At 49.4% G+C, this 19,786-nt stretch overlaps 1 protein-coding gene across 3 annotated transcripts in view; it reads left to right on the forward strand.

Moving 5' to 3' along the window:
• Nucleotides 1-19,786, forward strand: part of Myrip (myosin VIIA and Rab interacting protein) — a 145,235-nt gene that overhangs the window by 96,102 nt on the left and 29,347 nt on the right. For all 3 annotated transcript variants that reach the window (XM_035444644.1, XM_035444643.1, XM_035444645.1), the window contains 2 exons: nt 5,252-5,871; nt 17,953-18,192. In XM_035444644.1, coding sequence (XP_035300535.1) covers nt 5,252-5,871; nt 17,953-18,192 — 860 coding nt within the window. The remainder of the gene's footprint in view (nt 1-5,251; nt 5,872-17,952; nt 18,193-19,786) is intronic.

Below are 19,786 nucleotides of genomic sequence, written 5' to 3' on the forward strand. Positions count from 1 at the left end.
TTAGGGGATGGAACTCACATCGACATGTGTAACTCATGGCCCTTTATAAAGTTGTTGAGTCTTACATAAGCTCAGTGACTTACCTAAGATCTCACACAATGGTTGTGGCCATGGAAATAGAAGCCAGGGGCCATGAAGCCCCACACTTGGGGTTCTTGTATCCTCCAGAACAGGTCTGCTCCTCACGTAGTAAATACAGACATATGTTGTCCCATGAAGCATCTGTTAGTGGTATCCTCAACCTGTGTTGTATCTCAGTCACAGATCTCTTCCCCAAATAGCAAAAATACTAATAGCAGGTGGTCACCTGCAAAGTAAACTTTTAAAGACTATCTATTTCCCTCTATAACTAACCAACAGCCTACGAGCAACATTGGCCCAGGCCAAAGACTCAGAAATGCTCAATATCTGTTAATCTGAAGATTTCCCATAAGAAGTAACTTCCCTGTTAATCCTCTAGTACCTGGTGGGTATCTGACGGGTGGAGTAGCTGATGGGTAGAGTAGCTTGAGAGGTGGAGTAGCTGAAGGGTGGAGTAGCTGATGGGTAGAGTAGCTTGATGGGTGGAGTAGCTGATGGGTGGCGTAGCTGATTAAGTGGAGACTGTGCAGCCACAACACTCAGAGATGACAGCCCAGCTCTTGCTTTATCTGTGTGCTTTTATGGTTTTGGTTTTTCACGACTTTTCATCCCTAGACACACCATTCAGATACCCAGCATGCTTGTTGCTTGTGTCCCCTGATTCTCATTCTCTCTCTCTCTCTCTCTCTCTCTCTCTCTCTCTCTCTCTCTCTCTCTCTCTCTCTCTCCTTTTATCTTCTCTCTGTCTCCCTCTGCTCTGTGTCCCTGGAGCCATTGACACCACCATATGCTGTTTCTGGGGTACAAGTACCACATTTCTGACCTGACCACCCTGGAACTGGGCAGAGGGAGGTTTGTGTGGGAAGACTTCTCCATTGCCGTCCAGTCTTGGGCTAAGGCAAGCTTCACAGTCGCATGTTGAGGCTGTGCCCTGAACGTGGACTTGGTTTAGCTGTCTCTCCCTCTGGTGCCCACTCCTCATGAATCCTACCCTACTTCCTATCTTCTAAGCGACTTTGACCTCCACCAGAGGCGGAGTCTAATGTGCTGAGCTGGGGGCTTACCATTCACTTAGAACTCAAGGATGGACAGACATGAGATGAGAGTCAAGTGGTGGGTGACTTCCGGTCACTGTGGCTGTGCTGTGGAGCTACCGTTACCTGCCAACCGGGCAAGGGAGGTGGGTACTTAGCCCACAAGCTCCCAGCTATGAGTGGAGGCACGCTCCCAGCAAGGGACGATTCCCAGGCATTCCAGCCCCAGCTCAGGGCACACAACACGGGTCTTTCTTGTACCTAGGTTTTGATTCAACTGAAGAATTAGAAGTGCTGGCAGCCATACTTTCGCGAGGGGTGCTCTGACAGGGTACCAACTATAGTTGTGGGTGGAGAGCACAGGGTCTCCATGGGGAAAGTCAGTTTCCTGGGTCTGAGGAGTTTTGTGGGGTATCTGAGTCCCCGGCTCCCCGGCCACTCAACCTGCCTTCATAGCACCCCCGAGACCACTTTGCTTCACAGAGGGGTGTATGCGAGCAGTGACAACCGAATACGCACCTGCTTTCTATGTGCACAGCTATGGAGGGGTGGGTACGGGTCCACAGTCCCATGTCAAAGTCCACGTCTGTAATTCCCACCCAACACACACATGAGACAAGCGGAGAGTGCTTGGCGTATCCAGCGCTGTGGGCTTCATGCTCCGAGATGCCACCATGTCCCCCAGACACCCCGCTAACAGGTTGGGAAACAGGCTGGGGGTAATCTCTGACCTGAGGCCTTCTGCTAGAAACCTTGCATCCAGGGGTCAGTGTGAATTCTTTTTAAATTCTCTTTTCTAACATTATTTACTTCTTAGTTTTGGTGCTTTGTATGTATATATGGCCATGCATGCAGTACCCATGGAGACCAGAGGAGGGCGTCAGATCCCCTGGAACTGGAATCACAGACTATTATGAGCTACAGTGTGGGTGCTGGGAATTGAACCTGGGTTCTCTACAAGAGCAGCCAGTGCTCTTAACCACTGAGCGGGCTCTCCAGTGCTCCAAGCCCCGGGTTCTTGGATTTGCCCTTCACTACAGCAGCCCTGTTTACACATGGCTGTGTGAAAGGAAGCTACTAAGAATTCATGTTTGGCTGTGGTGGCTCTGGTGGTAAAAATGTTTGCTGTGTGAGCATGAGGTCCTGAGTTCAATTCCCAGATCCCACATTTAAAAAAAAAAAAAAAAAATCAGGCCTGGGCTGGCAGGATGGCTCAAGTTGACTGTTCTTTCGGAGTTCCTGGCTTTTGATCCCAGCGAACATATCAGGTGACTCACTACTGCTTGTAACTCCAATTCCAGTAGATAGGGTGCCCTCTGACCTCCACGGGCTCCTACATGCTTGGTGTAAACTTAGCAGACATGAACTCGTATGCGTAAGTAAAAACAAAATCGTTTCCTAAGGAGACAGGAGGAACTGAGTTTCTACCAGGCAGTTGAGCTGGATCAGCTTCAGCGGGAGATCCCATCTTAGAAACAAAGGTGGGAGATAGCGCAGTGGCTAACGTACTTGCTGCACCAATGTGAAGACCAGAGTTCTGATCCCCAGAACCCTCACCAATACCTGGTGGGCATGGCAGCCGCCTATAATTCCAGCCCCAAAAGCAGAGATGGAGCCCCCAGGCAAAGCTACCTACGGAAAGTAGCATATCGGTGAGCTCTGCTTTGACTGGGGGACCCCGCCTGGCCTCATAGAGTAAGAAGGAAGAGCCACTTAATTGGAAGACCAACTGCAGGACTCCACATGCATGTATATATACATACATGTGGTACGCGCACGCACGCGCGCGCACACACACATACACACACACACACACACATACACACACACACACACACACACACACATGCTTGCACACACACGTTTGCACACACATGCACAGGCCCACATGTGCACACACATACATGCACATACCCCACACACACACATGCACACACACGGGCACACATGAGTGCACACACGTGAATCCTCTGCTCTGAACAGGTATAGTACCACCCTGTATAAGCATTTCCCAGGTGTTATTCTCATGACAACTTAGGGCTCTGTTAACTGTCCTTTTTCACCAATGAGAGAAGTGAGGAGTCTGAGACTCCTACAGCTACTGCTTTGAGTGCCTAGGCCCTGGAGATCTCTGTTCTTTCCACTGTGAAACCTGTCCCCAGGGCAGAGCAGGCTAATTTACTTATTCAACAAGCAGGTGACTGGGATCCAGGTCCTGCCTCGGGCCTTGTCATCTGGAGGCTGCCGAGCCTTGTGCATGATCAGCCAGAAAGCATGGCAGACGATGGAAAGCCAGCCTGGAAGGCCAGGGGGTTGAGAACAGACTTTGGGGATAGAGGGGCCTGGAGGTGACCACAGGGTACGGATAATAGAGTGGGGATGGTAAAAGGAGGGCCAAGCACTGGGCTGAGGCTTCCAGGAGGCCCCCAATTCGAATCTTCTGGTGGTGAGGTCCAGTGTCCTCATGGTACGAGAAAGCCCTGGTTTCTGACTCTCAGAGAAAAGGAAACTCAGTGTTCTGCCAGGGCGTGTTACAGTAGGCAGTTGCCATGGAGCTGGGTCACCGGACTGAAACACACACAATCCACCAGCATCCGCTGTCCTCCAGGCTGCCGTTGTGCAGTGGCCACGCAATGACAGCACTCTGTGGAGGTCTCTGTGCCATGGAGCAACAGTCTGATTAAAAACCCTGTATCATTTATGTAGTTCCAAGTGGGGCCCTGTCTCAAGGTCTTGGACAAAGCTGTAGCCCTGTAGTTCCCTGGTCCAGGAGCTAACATCCAGGGACAAACTTGAGACAGTCCCTTCCAAAGCTCTTAGCCGTCTTTGGTCACCCTTGGTGGAAAGCAGCCTTCCCAGCAGCTGCTGTGACCGAGGAACTTGTAGCTCCTAAAGGAACTTCCAAACATATGGGCAGTTAACATTTTCCTGATGCTCTCTGCACGTGGGTGAAGCCTGGAGGCCCAGCCCGCAGTCATCCCAGGTGACTGGGGTCCAGTTGAGAGCAATCTGGATCATAGGTAGTAGCTCAGGAGGGCTCCAGCCTCCCTTGGACTTGGGCCACCTTGGAGTTGAGAAAGGATGAAAGCTGCCTCTCTGCTGCCCCATTTTCACTCCTGCCTCTGAAATAAGAAATAATCACATTGGGCCTCGAGTCCTCTCCAAAGCCCTGGGCTACATAAATCATAGACTTCCATGCCCATCTAACCAGGCTGTAGGGAGTGACATCTGTGACAGTCCTCAGGGCAGAATAGGAGGTAGAATTATCCCTCATCAGTGAGGGGAAACTGAGGACCTAAGAGAGAAACCCACGCCCCATGTCAGATAACAAGAACTTGGGCAGGCTGCTGTAGCTCTCTCCCTCCCTTCTGCCAGCCTTAGACCCATGAGGGGCAGCTCTCAGGAGGCCTGAAAAGGGACATGCCTCCAAGTCTCACTCCTTCTGTGAAGCCCCCAGGGATCTCTGAGAACTCTTTTTGTTTTAATAATAGTTTTACTCTTTAAAATTTTTTATGTATGCATAAATGTATTTTGATTAAATCCATCCCCAGTACCTCCTTCCAGCTACCCCCAGGGCCCCCAACCCATTTTCCTCCAACTTCTTGTCATGTCATCATCATCACCATCGTCATCGTCATCCTGGGTCCAGTTAGTCCTGGGGCATCAGCAACCTCCCGGGGTCCGCATCTCCAAAGCCAAGCGACTCTGCCTCCCTCTGCAGCCATCAGCTGCCCATGGCTGCCGTGCTGGGTGTGGGACCCTATGAGCCCCTCCCCCACCCATATCTACTTGATACTGTGCAGGTCTCTGGCAGGTAAACCACAGCCCTGAGTTGGTGTGCGCCAGCCATGCCACGTCCAGGGCCCACCCTCCTCCTCACCCTCGGTCCCAGTCTCTCTTCCCCTCTCCCATAATGCTCCCTGAGCCTGGGATGGGAGAAGTTGATATCGATGACACCCATCTATGGCGGGGTGCTCAACCTCCTGTGAGTTGGTGTGCACGCCTGCTCCTCCTGAAGGCAGTTTCTCCTCCACAGACTCCCGGGAAGCCAGTCCTGGGAGATGGCATGCTGCCCAGATTGCTCCTACAGTGATAATGGACCCCCCTCTGGTTTCTCTCTCCTCTCTGCCCCACAGTTCTGGCCCCAGTTTTGCAGAGCCCTGATGGGAACTGGATGGCCTTGAAGGATGATGGCACACGGCCCCCAAGCCGCCTGCTGGTCAAACCGAAGAGTGGGACCTTCCAGGCCCTGGAGGTGGCATCCAGTGTGACATCTGCCTATGATGAGATGGGTTCTGACAGCGAGGAAGACTTTGACTACAGTGAGGCCTTGAGTAAACTGTGCCCGCTGCCCCAGGGCAGATCCAAGCAATCCCAGTCTCAGCCTGCACAGGCTCAGTGTTCTGGCCAGGGTCCCTTAGCCACCTCTCCCTCAAACCCTGAGGCCATGGGCTCCGATTCAGAGACTTCTAGCTCGTCTCGGGAAGCTGGACGCCGCGCTAGGCTGTCCTGGCCGCAGAGGAAGGCCCCCAAGACCCCCACGGCAGAGAAGACCCGCCACCAGGGAGAGCTGGATGTGAATTTCAACCCCCAGGCAGCCAGCGGAGAGACGTCTGACAGTAGCGACCCAGAAGAGGCGCCCCACACAGCAGACCGCTGGGCCAGGAGGTGGAGAAGGGCCCGAGTGGGCCAAGAGGAACCAAACAGGGGGCTGTCTTCGCCTAGTGCCCATCCACAGGGTCTACACACACCTCAGGTAAGGAAAGTTCACCTGCAAACACACACACACACTTTGAATTAGAGCGGCCCTTCTCCACATGTGATGCCCCAGAGAGTCTGGTGTGGGAGCTACTGTCTAGGATTCTATTGACCTTGCTGCCAAGCAGCCAAGAGACCCGAGCCAGGTCACATCAACCCTCAGTGGCTCTGTGTCCTTGTCTTAGTTAGACTTTCTTGTCACTGTGAGCAAATACCTGGCAAAACACATCCTGAGGGCGTTTTCATTTGGGCTCACAGTTCTAGAGGGTTCTGTCTCGGGTGCTGTGTCTCCTGGGCTTGACAGAACATGTTTGATGGCAGGGGCAGGGGTAGAGGTCTTCTTCAGTTCATAGTAGACAGGAAGAAGAGAAAGTGACCATGAGAGAGGGCCAGGGTGGGGCTGGGGAGACGGCTTGGTTGGTAAAGGGCTTGCTGTGTAAGCTTGGAGACCTGAGTTCAAGCCCCACCTAAAAAGCCAAACATGGTGGCACACTGGCCATCCCAGCACCCGAGAGACAGGGACAGGAGAATCCTCTCCTGGCCAGCCCAGCCTACATGCTGAGCCCTTACCAGTGAGGAACCCTGTCTCAAAAACAAGGTGGGTGGCTCCTGAGGAATGACATCTGAGGTTAATCTCTAGCCGGATGACTCTAGCCTGTGTCAAGTTGACAAAGTAAAACCAAGCAGGACAGCACCAGTTAGGGAGAAGGCAGAGGCCACCGGGAAGGTGCCGGTACACGCATGAGCAAGTAGCAGTACCCTCTCATGCCCACTAGGTGGCGACTCTGCCACACTGCCAGAGTTGCCTTTCATAGGGCAGTTCTCACCCCGCCCCTGCCCCCAACCAGCCCCGCCTTGGGAATGAAATAAAATAAAAATTACATATTTAAACTGTTACTTTAGACATATATAAATAAATTAATATAAGACAAAGCAGATGAGTGTACTATAATATACAAATATTAAAGTGTACTAATGTCATTTCCCGCTGGGCATGGTGGCACGTGCCTATAATCCCAGTACTCCAAAGGTTATGGCAGGAGGGTCATGTATTAGAGACTAGCCTGTACTACATATTGAGTTCCAGTCTAGCCTGGGCTAGACAGTGAGACACCCTCCCCCATTTCAGAAAACAGACAGGGTGAAGAGGTGGCTTGACAGTTAAGAGCATTGCTGCTCTTACAGGGGACCTGGGTTCGGTTCCGAGCACCCACATCTGGCAGCTCACAGCCAGGTGCAACTCCAGCTCCAGCTCCAGCTCCAGAGGAGCTGACATCCTCTTTCTGGGCACAAATGGTGCCCATACAAATAGTCACACACATATACGTAAATTAAAAACTAATAAGGTAAAAATAAAATCCAACTTAGTGTTATAACCCCAAAATGACCGCAGGTATATTTTGTATGAGGCCATTTTTTCAGGATTATGATGAAACACCACAGTCAGAGCAGCTTGGGAAGGAAAGGGTTTATGTGGCTCACACTTCATGTCACTGTTCATTGCCAAAGGGAGCCAGGGCAGAGCTCAAACAGGGCGGGAACCTGGAGGCAGGAGCTGATGCAGCAGCCAGGGAGGGGAGCTGCTTACTGGGTCTTTGCTCAGCCTGCTTTCTTATAGAACCCAGGACTCCAGACCAGGGGCGGCCCCACCCACAATGGGCTGGGCCCTCCCCCACTAATCACTAGTTAAGAAAACGGTCTTGTCTACAGCTGATCTTATGGAGCCCTTTTCTTAATCCAGACTCCCTCCTCTCAGATGACTTTAGCTTGTGTCAAGTTAACATAAAACTCGCCAGTTCAGCCATCTTTATGTGTTCCTATGCATACACTTAGAACTGTCACTCAGCAAGTCTGTCTGTGTCGGGCATCACGTTGTCCATCTTCTTCCACAACTCTCTAATTCCCAACCGTAAGTGACACAGAGGGGTTAGCAATTGGGGCATTCTACGTGCAAAAGATTGGTTTCAGCCAGATAGTGTGCCAAGAGCAGGGACCAGCTCGCCGAGAATGCAGGCAATCAGGAATACACTGTGGAAAATTAAAAACCAGGAGCTGGGAGATAACTTAGTTGGTAAAGCATTTTCTTTGCAAGCACAAGGGCTGAGTCTCGTCCCCAGAACAGGTGTGAAAACCCAGGCATGGTGATACAGGCTTGTAATCCCTGCGCTAGGAGGCAAGACTTCAGATCATTGGGGCTTGCTGGTCAAGCAGTCTAGCCTGTGTGGCCCAGGCTAGTGTGAGACCCTGCCACACACACACAAAAGTTAAAATAAAAAAAAACAGCAATAAACACATTAAAAGTCAGACTTTTAGAAAGATTTTCTTTTTTAGATTTATTTATTATGGACACAGTGCCCTGCCTGCACATTTGCCTGCAGGCCAGAAGAGGGCACCAGATCTCATTACAGATGGTTGTGGCCACATGTGGTTGCTGGGAATTGAACTCAGGACCTCTGGAAGAGCAGCCAGCTCTTAGCTGCTGATCTCTCCAGCCCATGGAAAAGATTTTCTTAATTATGGTTTCTAATTAGGTGTGTGTGTGCGTGCGTGCGTGCGTGCGTGCGTGCGTGCGTGCGTGCGTGCGTGCGTGTGTGTGTGTGTGTGTGTGTGTGTGTGTGTCCGAGTGCACGTGCGCTCGTGCGTTTGTAATTGTGAATGCAGTGGCTAAACATGGGTGTCCTGTTCAAGAGCAGTGCATGCCCTCGATGGCTGAACCACCTCTCATGTCCTCAGAGTCTGTCTTCTTTGCATTGGCGCCCTCAGCCATTCATGACAATTCTAAGCAAAGGTGTCGATGGCAAACTCTTCCGAGTGGGCCAGTTGCCTTCCAAACACCATTAGGACACCACTGGTTCATCCTTTCCCAAAGCAATGGACATTTAAAGATTCCGTGGTGCTTCCAGGCTCCAGACAGCCGCAGGGCATGTCACTGTGCAAATGTAAAGACTTGTCAAATTAAGCTCTCAGATCTGGCTATTTACATAGCCATGCCGGTGGCTGGACGTGTTTGCACATGTCATCAGCGATATCATTGTTAGTCTGTCCCGTTTCTGCCAATTCTGTGTGAGGAAAAAAGTCTTTTAAATTAACATTTGCATAGTTTCCACTGACAGTGTTTCTTCCCTGATTTTGAAACTATTCACATTTTTTCTTATATGAAAAATGCATTTTTAAGTTTTATCTGTTATCTTACTCAGCTATTTGTCTTTTATTCTGACAAGGTCTCAATATGTAGCCTTGGCTGGCCTGGAACTCACAAGTTGGCTTCAAACTCATAGAGATCCTCCTGCCTCTACTTCCCAAATACTGAGGTTCAAGGTGTGTGTCACCACACCCAGCTTAAGTACATTTTACATATAAATGTTTTTCTTAGGAACAGTGTGGGTAGAGCTAGGCATGGAGCTCACTTGGCAGAGTGCTAGCTTAGCTGCTTAAGGAAGTGAGTTCGATTCCCAGCACCACATACAAGAGGCACAGTGACACGTGCCTGCAGTCCCAGCACTTGATAATCAGGGGTGCAAGTTCATCTCAACTACATAATAAGTTGAGTTCAAGGCAGCCTGGGCTACCTGAGACCCTGCTAGTTGTCTCCTTTATCGTTTTATTATTTAATGTCATAAATTCTCAAGCTTATAATTTTTTTTCCATTTATTTCATGATGCTCTACAGGTTTATATTTTTTCATTGATCTATTTGACTCAGGTAGACTTTACTTCTTTAGGTATGAGGTTAGAGCTGGGTTATTTTTTTTTTCAATTTATTCATTTGCTTTTCAAATCGTTATTAAATCATCCACCATGTCTCTGCTGACGCCTTCCTCAGTACGCATGGTCATTACCATGTGTCTGCTTTCTTTGTTCCTTTCCTGCACAAATCCTGCTGTTTTTGTTAGAAATTCCCTACAGTCCATGTTGCTGACTGGTGGACGGTCAGGTATGTGCCTGTGTGTGCGTGCATGTGTGTGTGTGTGTGTGTGTGTGTGTGTGTGTGTGTGTGGTGTGTGTGTGTGTGTGTGTGGTGTGGTGTGTGTGTGTGTGTGTGCGTGGGTGTGTGGGTGTGTGGGTGTGTGGGTGTGTGTGGTGTGTGTGGGTGTGTGGGTGTGTGGGTGTGTGGGTGTGTGTGGTGTCTGTCCCAGTGCCTTCTTTCCTCCCCACCCTGTGTGTTTTTGGTTGATACTTGTATCATTTTCTAAAACTCTCTTGGCATCTCTCAACCCGTTACTTGTATAATTAGTTTCTTAAAATCTGTTCAATTTGAAGAAAAAAAAAGTTTTATTGGATTGTGCTGAATTTATGCATACACTTAGGAATAGGTCTTTGTCATATCGAGCTTTTCCATCCAGGACTGTATGGTACTTGTGAAGGTTTTTATACTTTTGTTCAAAGCCCTCATACTTTTCTTGTTAAGTACTTTTTAATTTACATTTTAATGATGCTGTAAGTGAGAATTTCTTTATCTGTTACATGCTCAGATTAGTTCCTATTGTAGAAGGGCTCTGACTTCGTGTTCTGTAACTTGATACTGTACTGGATCTTTTGTTAATTCTGCTAGTCATTCATGTGGCGTTCTTAGCTATTATAATCATCTATAAATAATGAACTCATCTGTACTAGCAAGTCCTTTACCACAGAGCTTCCCTCCCCTCCGCTCCCCTCCCCTTCCCTCCCCTCCTCCTCCCCTTCTTTCCTTCCTTCCCCTTCTCTGCCTCCCCCCCTCTCTCCTTGGACCTCCCCTATTTTGAGATAGACCCTCATTAAGTTGCTCAGGTGGGCCTTGAACTCACGCTACCTTCAGTCTCCTGAGTAGTTGCAATCTTAGACCACTCTGCTGAGCTTTCCTCTCGCTCCTTTCGCCTGTCTTGTTGCAGTGGGGACAGTCTGCTCACTGTGAAGTGACAGGATCTGGGATCTTTCTGTCCTTGGTGACCTGCTCTCCCACAGTTCAGTCGGGTCTGCCACTTGCTTCCAGTGGAGCAGCTCTTATCTAAACCAAGAAGCCTTTCCTAGCGTCCTACATGATGTAAATCAGGAAGGGGTTTGGTTGGGGTTTTTAAGACAGGGTCTTCGCACTGTGGAGCCCAGGTGGCCTGGAACTCACTGTGGCCCAGGATAACCTTAACTCACAGCCGATCTACAGCTTTAGCCTCCTGCGATTCCAAGTATGGAGCCCCATGCCTGGCCAGTCTTCTTCTATGATCTGTTAATGTTGCTAATCACATTAATATGTGTCTCAATTTTGAGTTGGCTTAGCATTTGTTATATGTGATTTCCTAGACCATGACTCCTGTCTGTAAGAACTGAATGCTACCCATATGCTAACTTGTTGTGTTCACTGTCAGCTCCCGAGAATGGTTGAATAGACACAGCCTGGAGACAAGGCCCAGCTCTTACATAGGACCCACATTCAGTTCCCAGCACCGACACAGTGGCTTACAAATGCCTGTAACTCCAACTCCACGGAGTCTGGCGCCATCTTCTGGCCACCACAGGTGCTGCACTCACATGCACATACCCACACATAGGTACATAATTTAATTTCTATATAGCACATGAGGGAATTGAAAGTAAGGCTTATTCTCAGATCACAAAGTCCAAGACTCAACTATGTGTACTGCTGGTTTGATAGCTATTGTTTTGTGGCATACATTTATCTGCCATTTCTGGACCAAGATTTGAGGTTGGCAGAGTACTGAAGAGAAAAAAACAAAACAAAAAACAAAAATTATTCTACTTACAAGGAAAACAGCAGTGGATCTATCTTCCTGCCTATTTTCCTGCCCATTCTTATGGGTTTTGTGTTTGATGAAAAATTCTCCCCCTTTTACTGATAGGCTCATTTCTGTTGCTTTTTGGCACGGTAGAGTGCCCTCCTTTTGTGGGTCTGCCCACACAATTTTGGAAGAAGATTTGGCAAGGTTGTGTAAGGCTGTTTGCCAGACACCGTTTTAACATGGAAGCTGGCTGGTGTGTTTGCACTAATGGGAACTTGAGGGTTACCGGCGGCTGCTATTTTAGCTTCCCGCAAAGGTTTATTTTTGGTTGTATTCATTTGTGGAGCTGTTTTCTTGAGGTAAATTTGGTTCCTTCCAGCATTCTCGGCCCTAATTATTCTCTAAAAAGGTGTTAAGAATCTTGGACCTACAAGATGGCTCAGCAGGCAAAGGAGCTTGCCACCAAATCTGATAACCTGAGGTGGGTCCCCAAAACCTAGATGTAGAAGAGGGAAGTTGACTCCCCCAAGAGTCACATGTGTGCTGAGACACGTGACTGCCCACATGCCTACATATACACACAATAAATAAATGAATAAATGCAAAAATACTCTTGCCATATGAGCAGTTAGTAATCTTTGTATATCTAATAACTGATAAATATTCCTTTATTTACTATGTTGTTCATAGAAGACATAAAAAAGTAGAATATAATAAGAAAAGGAAGACAGGGGCTGAGATGGAGATCAGAAAATGGGTAAAGTCCTGGTAAAGCGAGTGTGACCGACCCTTCCACAGAGGAACAGACGAAGCTCTGTGCTTGCGGAACCACTACCGCCACACAAACCTTGGGCTTAAGATTTTCCATACTTACCTTTCAGAACAAGATGGTGTCAGGGACACATTTAGAAAGTGGGATCCCCACTGAATCACCCCCTTCCTAACCCTTTCTGTGCCATGGGCCATCTTGGCACCTGGGTTGATCTTGGGCAGTAAGCACAGGCGGTGATGGTGGGCCCTTTTGAGAGCCCATGAGTTCTCTGGAAACCGTCTCCCCCTTGACTGAGTGAACAAAACAGTCTTCATCGCCATGGAGCCCCAGGGCTCGGCCTGTCACCACCTCTCCGGCACCGGGATCGCAGGTACAACCCACCACCCCTGGCTTTTCATGGCTCTGGGCATTTGTGCAGCAAGCGCATTACAGACCCACTGGTCTCCCCTTGGACTGCAACTCCTAAGCTTCACTCATTTCTACTGCTGACGTCATCCGCCAGTCAGGCCAGGGCTGTCCCCTGAGTCCCACCAGCCCCTCCCCTGGGTGGCACCCGTTGTGAACTCACTGGGGCGGGGACGGTGGCACTGTCTAACTTTCCTCCCCGGAGGCCAGTGCAGGGTTCAGCACACAGTAGGTACTCGGTCCGTCTTTGCTGAGTGTGGCCCAAATCATCATGAACTAGTTCTAACATTGTCATGTGGCAGACAGACATGACCTGTGGTAACTTTCGGCCTTGCAAAGGGCTCTTCGTGGTGTGAGCAGCAGCGGGAGAGCCCCATGCCTTCAGCTGCTGTTTAACTACATTCCTGCTCAGCCATGTTTTTTCCTTTCCTCCAAGCTCTTTGCTCTCATTCTGAGCAGCACTGAGGCCTCCTCTGTGCCTCGGGTCTTCCGTCTAATCCCATACTGACTTTTGGAAACGTTCTCATCTTTCCTAAGCCTGCTCAGAGCCCATTCCGCCTAGCTGTTCTCACATCCCAGGCAAAGGAACTCTTCCTTATCAGGTGCCTGCAGAGCGCTGGTCATCTCTCGAGGCCCTCGGGGTTGATTCTGATTCGGGACTGTGAAACAAATGGGCATTTCCAGTGGTTCCTCCTTTCTCTTCTTCTTTTTTTTTTTTTTTAAGGATTTATTTATTTACTTATTTATTTATTATGCATACAGTATTCTGCCTGCATGTATGTCTACAGGCCAGAAGAGGGCACCAGATCTCATTACAGATGGTTGTGAGCCACCATGTGGTTGCTGGGAATTGAACTCAGGACCTTTGGAAGAGCAGTCGGTGCTCTTAATCTCTGAGCCATCTCTCCAGCCCCCTCCTTTCTTTTTGAGTCAATGATTTTTCAGAATTTCTATGTAATGGATTTCATTTGTAAACACCCTCATGTAGACATCTATCTGCCTTAGATTATCCAGTTACAGACTACACCAAGTAGACCTGAGGCACAGACATTGCAAAGGCGAGAGCAGTCTGTCAGGCATTGAACTCCACAGAACAAGAGCCCATTGTGTGGCTCACACTGCACAGTGCTGTGGGTGAGGCCCCTCCTGCTGGAAGACTGTGAAAGGGATGCAGCATCTACTGTTTGAGCTTTGCTAATATTGGTCATCTTCACACACCAGCGCTTGAGCCTGAGAAAATGCACCCAGTCTTCCTTGGCTGTCCTGTTCTGACTGTTGTCAGGGTCTCATGGCTCTCCACTCTCACCATTGTCAGGGTCTCATGGCTCTCCACTCTCTCACCATTGTCAGGGTCTCATGGCTCTGCACTCCCTCACCATTGTCAAGGTCTCATGGCTCTGCACTCCCTCACCATTGTCAGGGTCTCATGGCTCTGCACTCCCTCACCATTGTCAGGGTCTCATGGCTCTCCACTCTCTCACCATTGTCAGGGTCTCATGGCTCTGCACTCCCTCACCATTGTCAGGGTCTCATGGCTCTGCACTCCCTCACCATTGTCAGGGCCTCATGGCTCTGCACTCCCTCACCATTGTCAGGGTCTCATGGCTCTCCACTCTCACCATTGTCAGGGCCTCATGGCTCTCCACTCTCACCATTGTCAGGGCCTCATGGCTCTCCACTCTCACCATTGTCAGGGTCTCATGGCTCTCCACTCTCACCATTGTCAGGGTCTCATGGCTCTCCACTCTCACCATTATCAGGGTCTCATGGCTCTCCACTCTCACCATTATCAGGGTCTCATGGCTTTCCACTCCCTCACCATTGTCAGGGTCTCATGGCTCTCCACTCTCTCACCATTGTCAGGGTCTCATGGCTCTGCACTCTCTCACCATTGTCAGGGTCTCATGGCTCTCCACTCTCTCACCATTGTCAGGGTCTCATGGCTCTGCACTCTCTCACCATTGTCAGGGTCTCATGGCTCTCCACTCCCTCACCATTGTCAGGGTCCCTCCTCCACACCAAGTCTCTCCTCTGAGCTGTCTGACAGCTGTGAGGTGCTCTCCTTGTCTCCCCATCAGTGTTGTTCTCTTTGCTATGGTGGGAAAAAATTGAATTTTCAGCTGTGTGCATCAAACGTCAGAATGGGATGACTCTCACAAGTGAATCATCCTGCTGGGTGAATCCAGCCTCCTTTTGTTTATTAACTTGGTCTATTTTAGCAGAGATTCTGTTCTCCTTCAGTTTACTATTTTAGTCCATTTTTGGTTCATCAGAAATAATGGGTAAAAAATGATGGAAAATAACTGTGACGGGTAGTGCATAGAACATGCTTCTTAAAGACAGCAAAAAGACCACAAAGATCCTGTCACAGATTTTACGTTTGTAAAACGCCCAATGAACCCACGGTAATTGTCGAATAGATTGAGTTTGATTCCATTTGAAAAATAAGTAAACTTTTTCTTTGTTCTTTAGACCCCTTCTAAGAGAATAAGAGCTGTGAAATATCAAGCCTTAAAAATAGATAGAATGACCCCCAAGGAATATCAAAGACCCAGATGGAATGCTATGTTACCAATCTAGGGACATTCCAACCCCTCAGAATACCTGTATTATTCTTTGACAGCCTCATACGTGTATACAAAGTATCTCAATCCTGACCACCCTCAACTCCTCCCTCCCACTCTCCTGTGCACCCCTCCCACCCTGAGACCTCCCCACCCACAGCCCGCTTTAATCCAGAGTTCCCCTAGTGCTTCCTGCTGCAATAGCGGCTGGTCTTGTCGGCTTGCCTTTGTGCAGGTAACCACCAATACAGTGAGTTCATGAGTACAGTGGTCATGCCGTGTCCAGGAGATGGCATGTCACAGGTTCATGGATGAAGTGATCATGCCATGTCCAGATGGCACGTCACAGCACTCCCCATCCAGGCTTAGACTATTTTCCTCTCTTTTCCATGGTGTCCCCCAAGCTTTGGGTGAGAGGGGGGGTATAAATGCCCCGTTTAGAGGGAATGGACATTTCAGGACACATCTGCACAACCAAAAACCAAGAACAGAGTAAGAACCACAATCTTCATGGCCTCCTTGGGTCCCCCCAGCCTGTAAGAGTCACATTCCTAGAAGGAACTTTGCATATAATTACCAAGTAGAAAGCAGGAGCAGAAGGTATGGCCACTAACTAGTGAGGGCTGGAGTGTTAGGGTGTCACACACTAACTACTGAGGGCTGGAGTGTTAGGGTGTCACGCACTAACTAGTGAGGGCTGGAGTGTTAGGGTGTCACACACTAACTAGTGAGGGCTGGAATGTTAGGGTGTCACACTAACTAGTGAGGGCTGGAGTGTTAGGGTGTCACGCACTAACTAGTGAGGGCTGGAGTGTTAGGGTGTCACGCACTAACTAGTGAGGGCTGGAGTGTTAGGGTGTCACGCACTAACTAGTGAGGGCTGGAGTGTTAGGGTGTCACGCACTAACTAGTGAGGGCTGGAGTGTTAGGGTGTCACACACTAACTAGGGAGGGCTGGAGTGTTAGGGTGTCACACACTAATTAATGAGGGCTGGAGTGTGAGGGTGTCACACACTAACTAACTAGTGAGGGCTGGAGTGTTAGGGTGTCATACACTAACTAGTGAGGGCTGGAGTGTTAGGGTGTCACACATTAACTAGTGAGGGCTGGGGTGTGAGGGTGTCACACATTAACTAGTGAGGGCTGGAGTGTTGGGCATCACACACTGTGGCTTACACATGCACAAGGGCCTTGCACCGTCAGCTCTGGAATACTGATCTTGCCTTTTTTTTTTTTCATTTGAGCTGGATGAGAGCAACACTGGAAATCCCAGTTCAAGCATTGTCCAGGGAAACCTTCCCGGTCTGCTTATGGGATGCACAGGGTCCCAACACCCTGTCTTCTCAGGGTCCCCCCACCAGTTCCCCTACACACTGTCCTCTCTGCACCTAAAGGCGCCTTGAATCCATGAGTCAGGTTTCGGTCTCCTCTGTCAGGGGGCGGCTGGTGGCAGGGCCAGACAGGTTTGCCCAGCTGCCAGTAAGGGAAGCACAAGAATCCTGAGAGTGAAAAAGAATGAATTCGGGGCTAGGGAGATGACAGTGCTTGTCTTACAGTAGGAGGATCTCAGTTCAATTCAACCCCAGGATTAAAAAAAAAAAAAAAAAAAAAAAAAAAGCCAGGTAGGGTGGTGCTGGGGAGCCAGACAATTGGATCAGATCTCTGGGGCTTGCCTACTTGATGAGCTCCAGGCAAGTCAGAAGTAGACCTAGGGAGGCAGTCAGAGTCAACCCAGGGCAGATTTGAAGGGGATTCCAAATCTCAGAGGAGAAGCCCTAGTCCAGGGAAGGGAACCAGGTACTCAGGCATGTGGAACTCCAGGCGCATGAGCGACCCTGCCTCAAAAACAAACAAGGCAGACTGTGACCTAGTGTGGTTTGAATAAGAGAGGCCCCCATAGACACACATTTGATGCTGTGTCACCAGGGAGTGGCACTGTTTGAAAGCCTTAGAAGGATTAGGAGCCTTGTTGGAGGAGGTGTGTCACTGGGGGTGGGCTTTGAGGTTTCAAATGCTCAAGCCTAATCATGGCCCAGGTTCTCCTGTGCACTCTGCTCCCCCTCCTCCCTCTCTCTCCCCCTCCCTCCTTCTTCCTCTCTCTCTCTCTCTCTTTCTCTCTTTCTTAACCTCTCTCTCCCTCCCTCCCCCCTCTCTGCTTGCTGATCAGGATGTAGCCCTCAGCTACTACTCCAGCACTTGCCTGAATGCTGCCATGATTCCAACCATGATGATAATAGAATAAGCCTCTGAAACTGTAAGCCAGACCCAGTTAAATGCCTTCTTTTATAAGAGTTGCCTTGGTCATGGTTCTCTTCACAATATAACAGTGACTAAGACGCTAAGAAACAACAGCCAAGGTTGTCCTCCACTCTCCTGGTTCATGTCCCACCCATGCACATACACAAAATCACGATTCAAACACTATTCTAAGTGTGATGCTCATTTGCCTAAACCCTTTGGCCAAGTGTCCAATGTGTTAAGGAAAGTCAGAATAAAGTAGAAATCAAGTCAGGAAAGTTGCCGCTGCCCTGGGCTTCCTCCCCTGGGCTTCCTCCCCTTGGGGTTCACTGGGGACACCTGCGTCCCACTCCAGAGGAATCTTTATCTCCTGATTCTGGCTGCACACAGGTGTCAGACAACGTGTCAGAGACTGACATCAGCAACGAGGCTCAGAATTCCCGGACCAGCACAGACTCGGCAGAGGAAAAGCTGAGGAACAGATTGTACGAATTAGCCATGAAAATGAGCGAAACGGCCACTTCTTCTGGGGAGGACCAAGAGTCCGAGCCCAAGACTGAACCAGAGACCCAGAAGGAAAGCCTATCTTGTGAGGAAACCAGCCAGGGTGTGCAGGAGGAGCTGAAGAAGGTAAGGACCAGGAGACACCTGCAGACAGGGCTGCCTGCTGCAGCTGCCGTGTGTGGTGTGTGTATGTGTGTGTGTGTGGTGTGTGCATGTGCGTACAAATGTGTGTGTGCGCATGCCTGTTTGCACATGCCTGTGTGCATATGTGCATACATGTATGCATGTGTGTGTGTGTGTGTGTGTTTGCATGCATGTGTGTGTTTGTGCAGAGATGCCCTGGGCCCCAGAAAGCTTTCTCTACAGTGTTCAGCCCATGTACCGGGAGAGAAAAAGAGAAAAGAGAACTCCTCTTTTTTCTTTTTTTTTCTTTTTTTTTTTTGGTTTTTTGAGACAGGGTTTCTCTGTGTAGCTTTGAAGCCTATCCTGGAACTAGCTTTTGTAGACCAGGCTGGCCTCGAACTCACAGAGATCCGCCTGCCTCTGCCTCCCGAGCGCTGGGATTACTTTCACAGTCATTGCCAGGGACAATCGAGGAAGGGACACACTGCCCTAGAGAGTCACCCACATCAGGGCTCCTGCTGTCCTTCACCTTGAGTCTTCCATCCCGTGACCTTCCCAGTGTCCAGTGATGACACCATTGTCTTCCTCTCCCTCTTCCTCTCCCTCTTCCTCTTCCTCTGCCCGTGGTCTGGGATTATGCACCTCCCCCTCTTGAAAGCAGTGAGGAGGCTTCTATCCAGGACACAGGAGCTTTGTGTTGCAAGTGGCCATCTGGACTCGTTGGCTGTGCCATTTTTAGATCCCAATTTGTTTATTTCAGCCCAAGATTCCCTTTCAGAGCAATCTTCCATGGAGCCCCTGTGTTCCAAACAGGTCAGTCCTGTTCTTAGGGTCCCAAAACCCAAGCACTGGGCCTTCAGCCCACACTCCTTCCCTTCCTCACAAGCAAAGCTGGGGTCCTAGGCCCATGGTTTGAGAAGCATGGAGGATAAGCCAACCCCCAGCAGAAAGGGATCACAGCCACCTCCCACTCTGCCTCTGCCTACTGTGCCAGCTTCCTTCTAAAGTTTCTCAAGACAGGCTGATGCCCAGTGCCCCTGTCTGCCACCAATGACAGGAAAGAGTGACTTGTTGAGCGTTCCCTTGTCATGCTGTAGATAGGAATATAGATAGGTAGATAGGCAGACAGATAGATTGATAATGGATAGATGGTAGAGCGTGATAGATAACAGGCAATGAACAGACAGACAATAGGCAGGGTTAGATTGGTAGGAATATAACTGAATGATGGGGTCAATCTGTGTACATAGTAGACAGATGACAGGATGATAGGTGATAGATTGGTAAATGTTGGACGATAGATAAATAAATACATAGATAGGTGATAGACTGATGCTGATAAATTATAGATAACAGACAGATAGATTATGGGGAGTCTCTGCAAACACCACGGCCAGTAGAGTAATGATCCATGTGAGCCAAGAAGGAAATCTAGCTCAACACCACTCAGTGGCCGGTGTTGGTTCAAGCTTCTAGAGTCTGTCACTGGGCAGTTTATTGTAGCTATTTTTAAGCACAGCACACTTCTGGAAAAAAAGTTTCCTGATGATAATTAACTCAGTCTCCCGCGGGCCCCCCCCCCCCCCCGTGTACAATA

This window comes from Cricetulus griseus, chromosome 4 (assembly GCF_003668045.3).
Source record: "Cricetulus griseus strain 17A/GY chromosome 4, alternate assembly CriGri-PICRH-1.0, whole genome shotgun sequence".
NCBI lineage: Eukaryota > Metazoa > Chordata > Mammalia > Rodentia > Cricetidae > Cricetulus > Cricetulus griseus.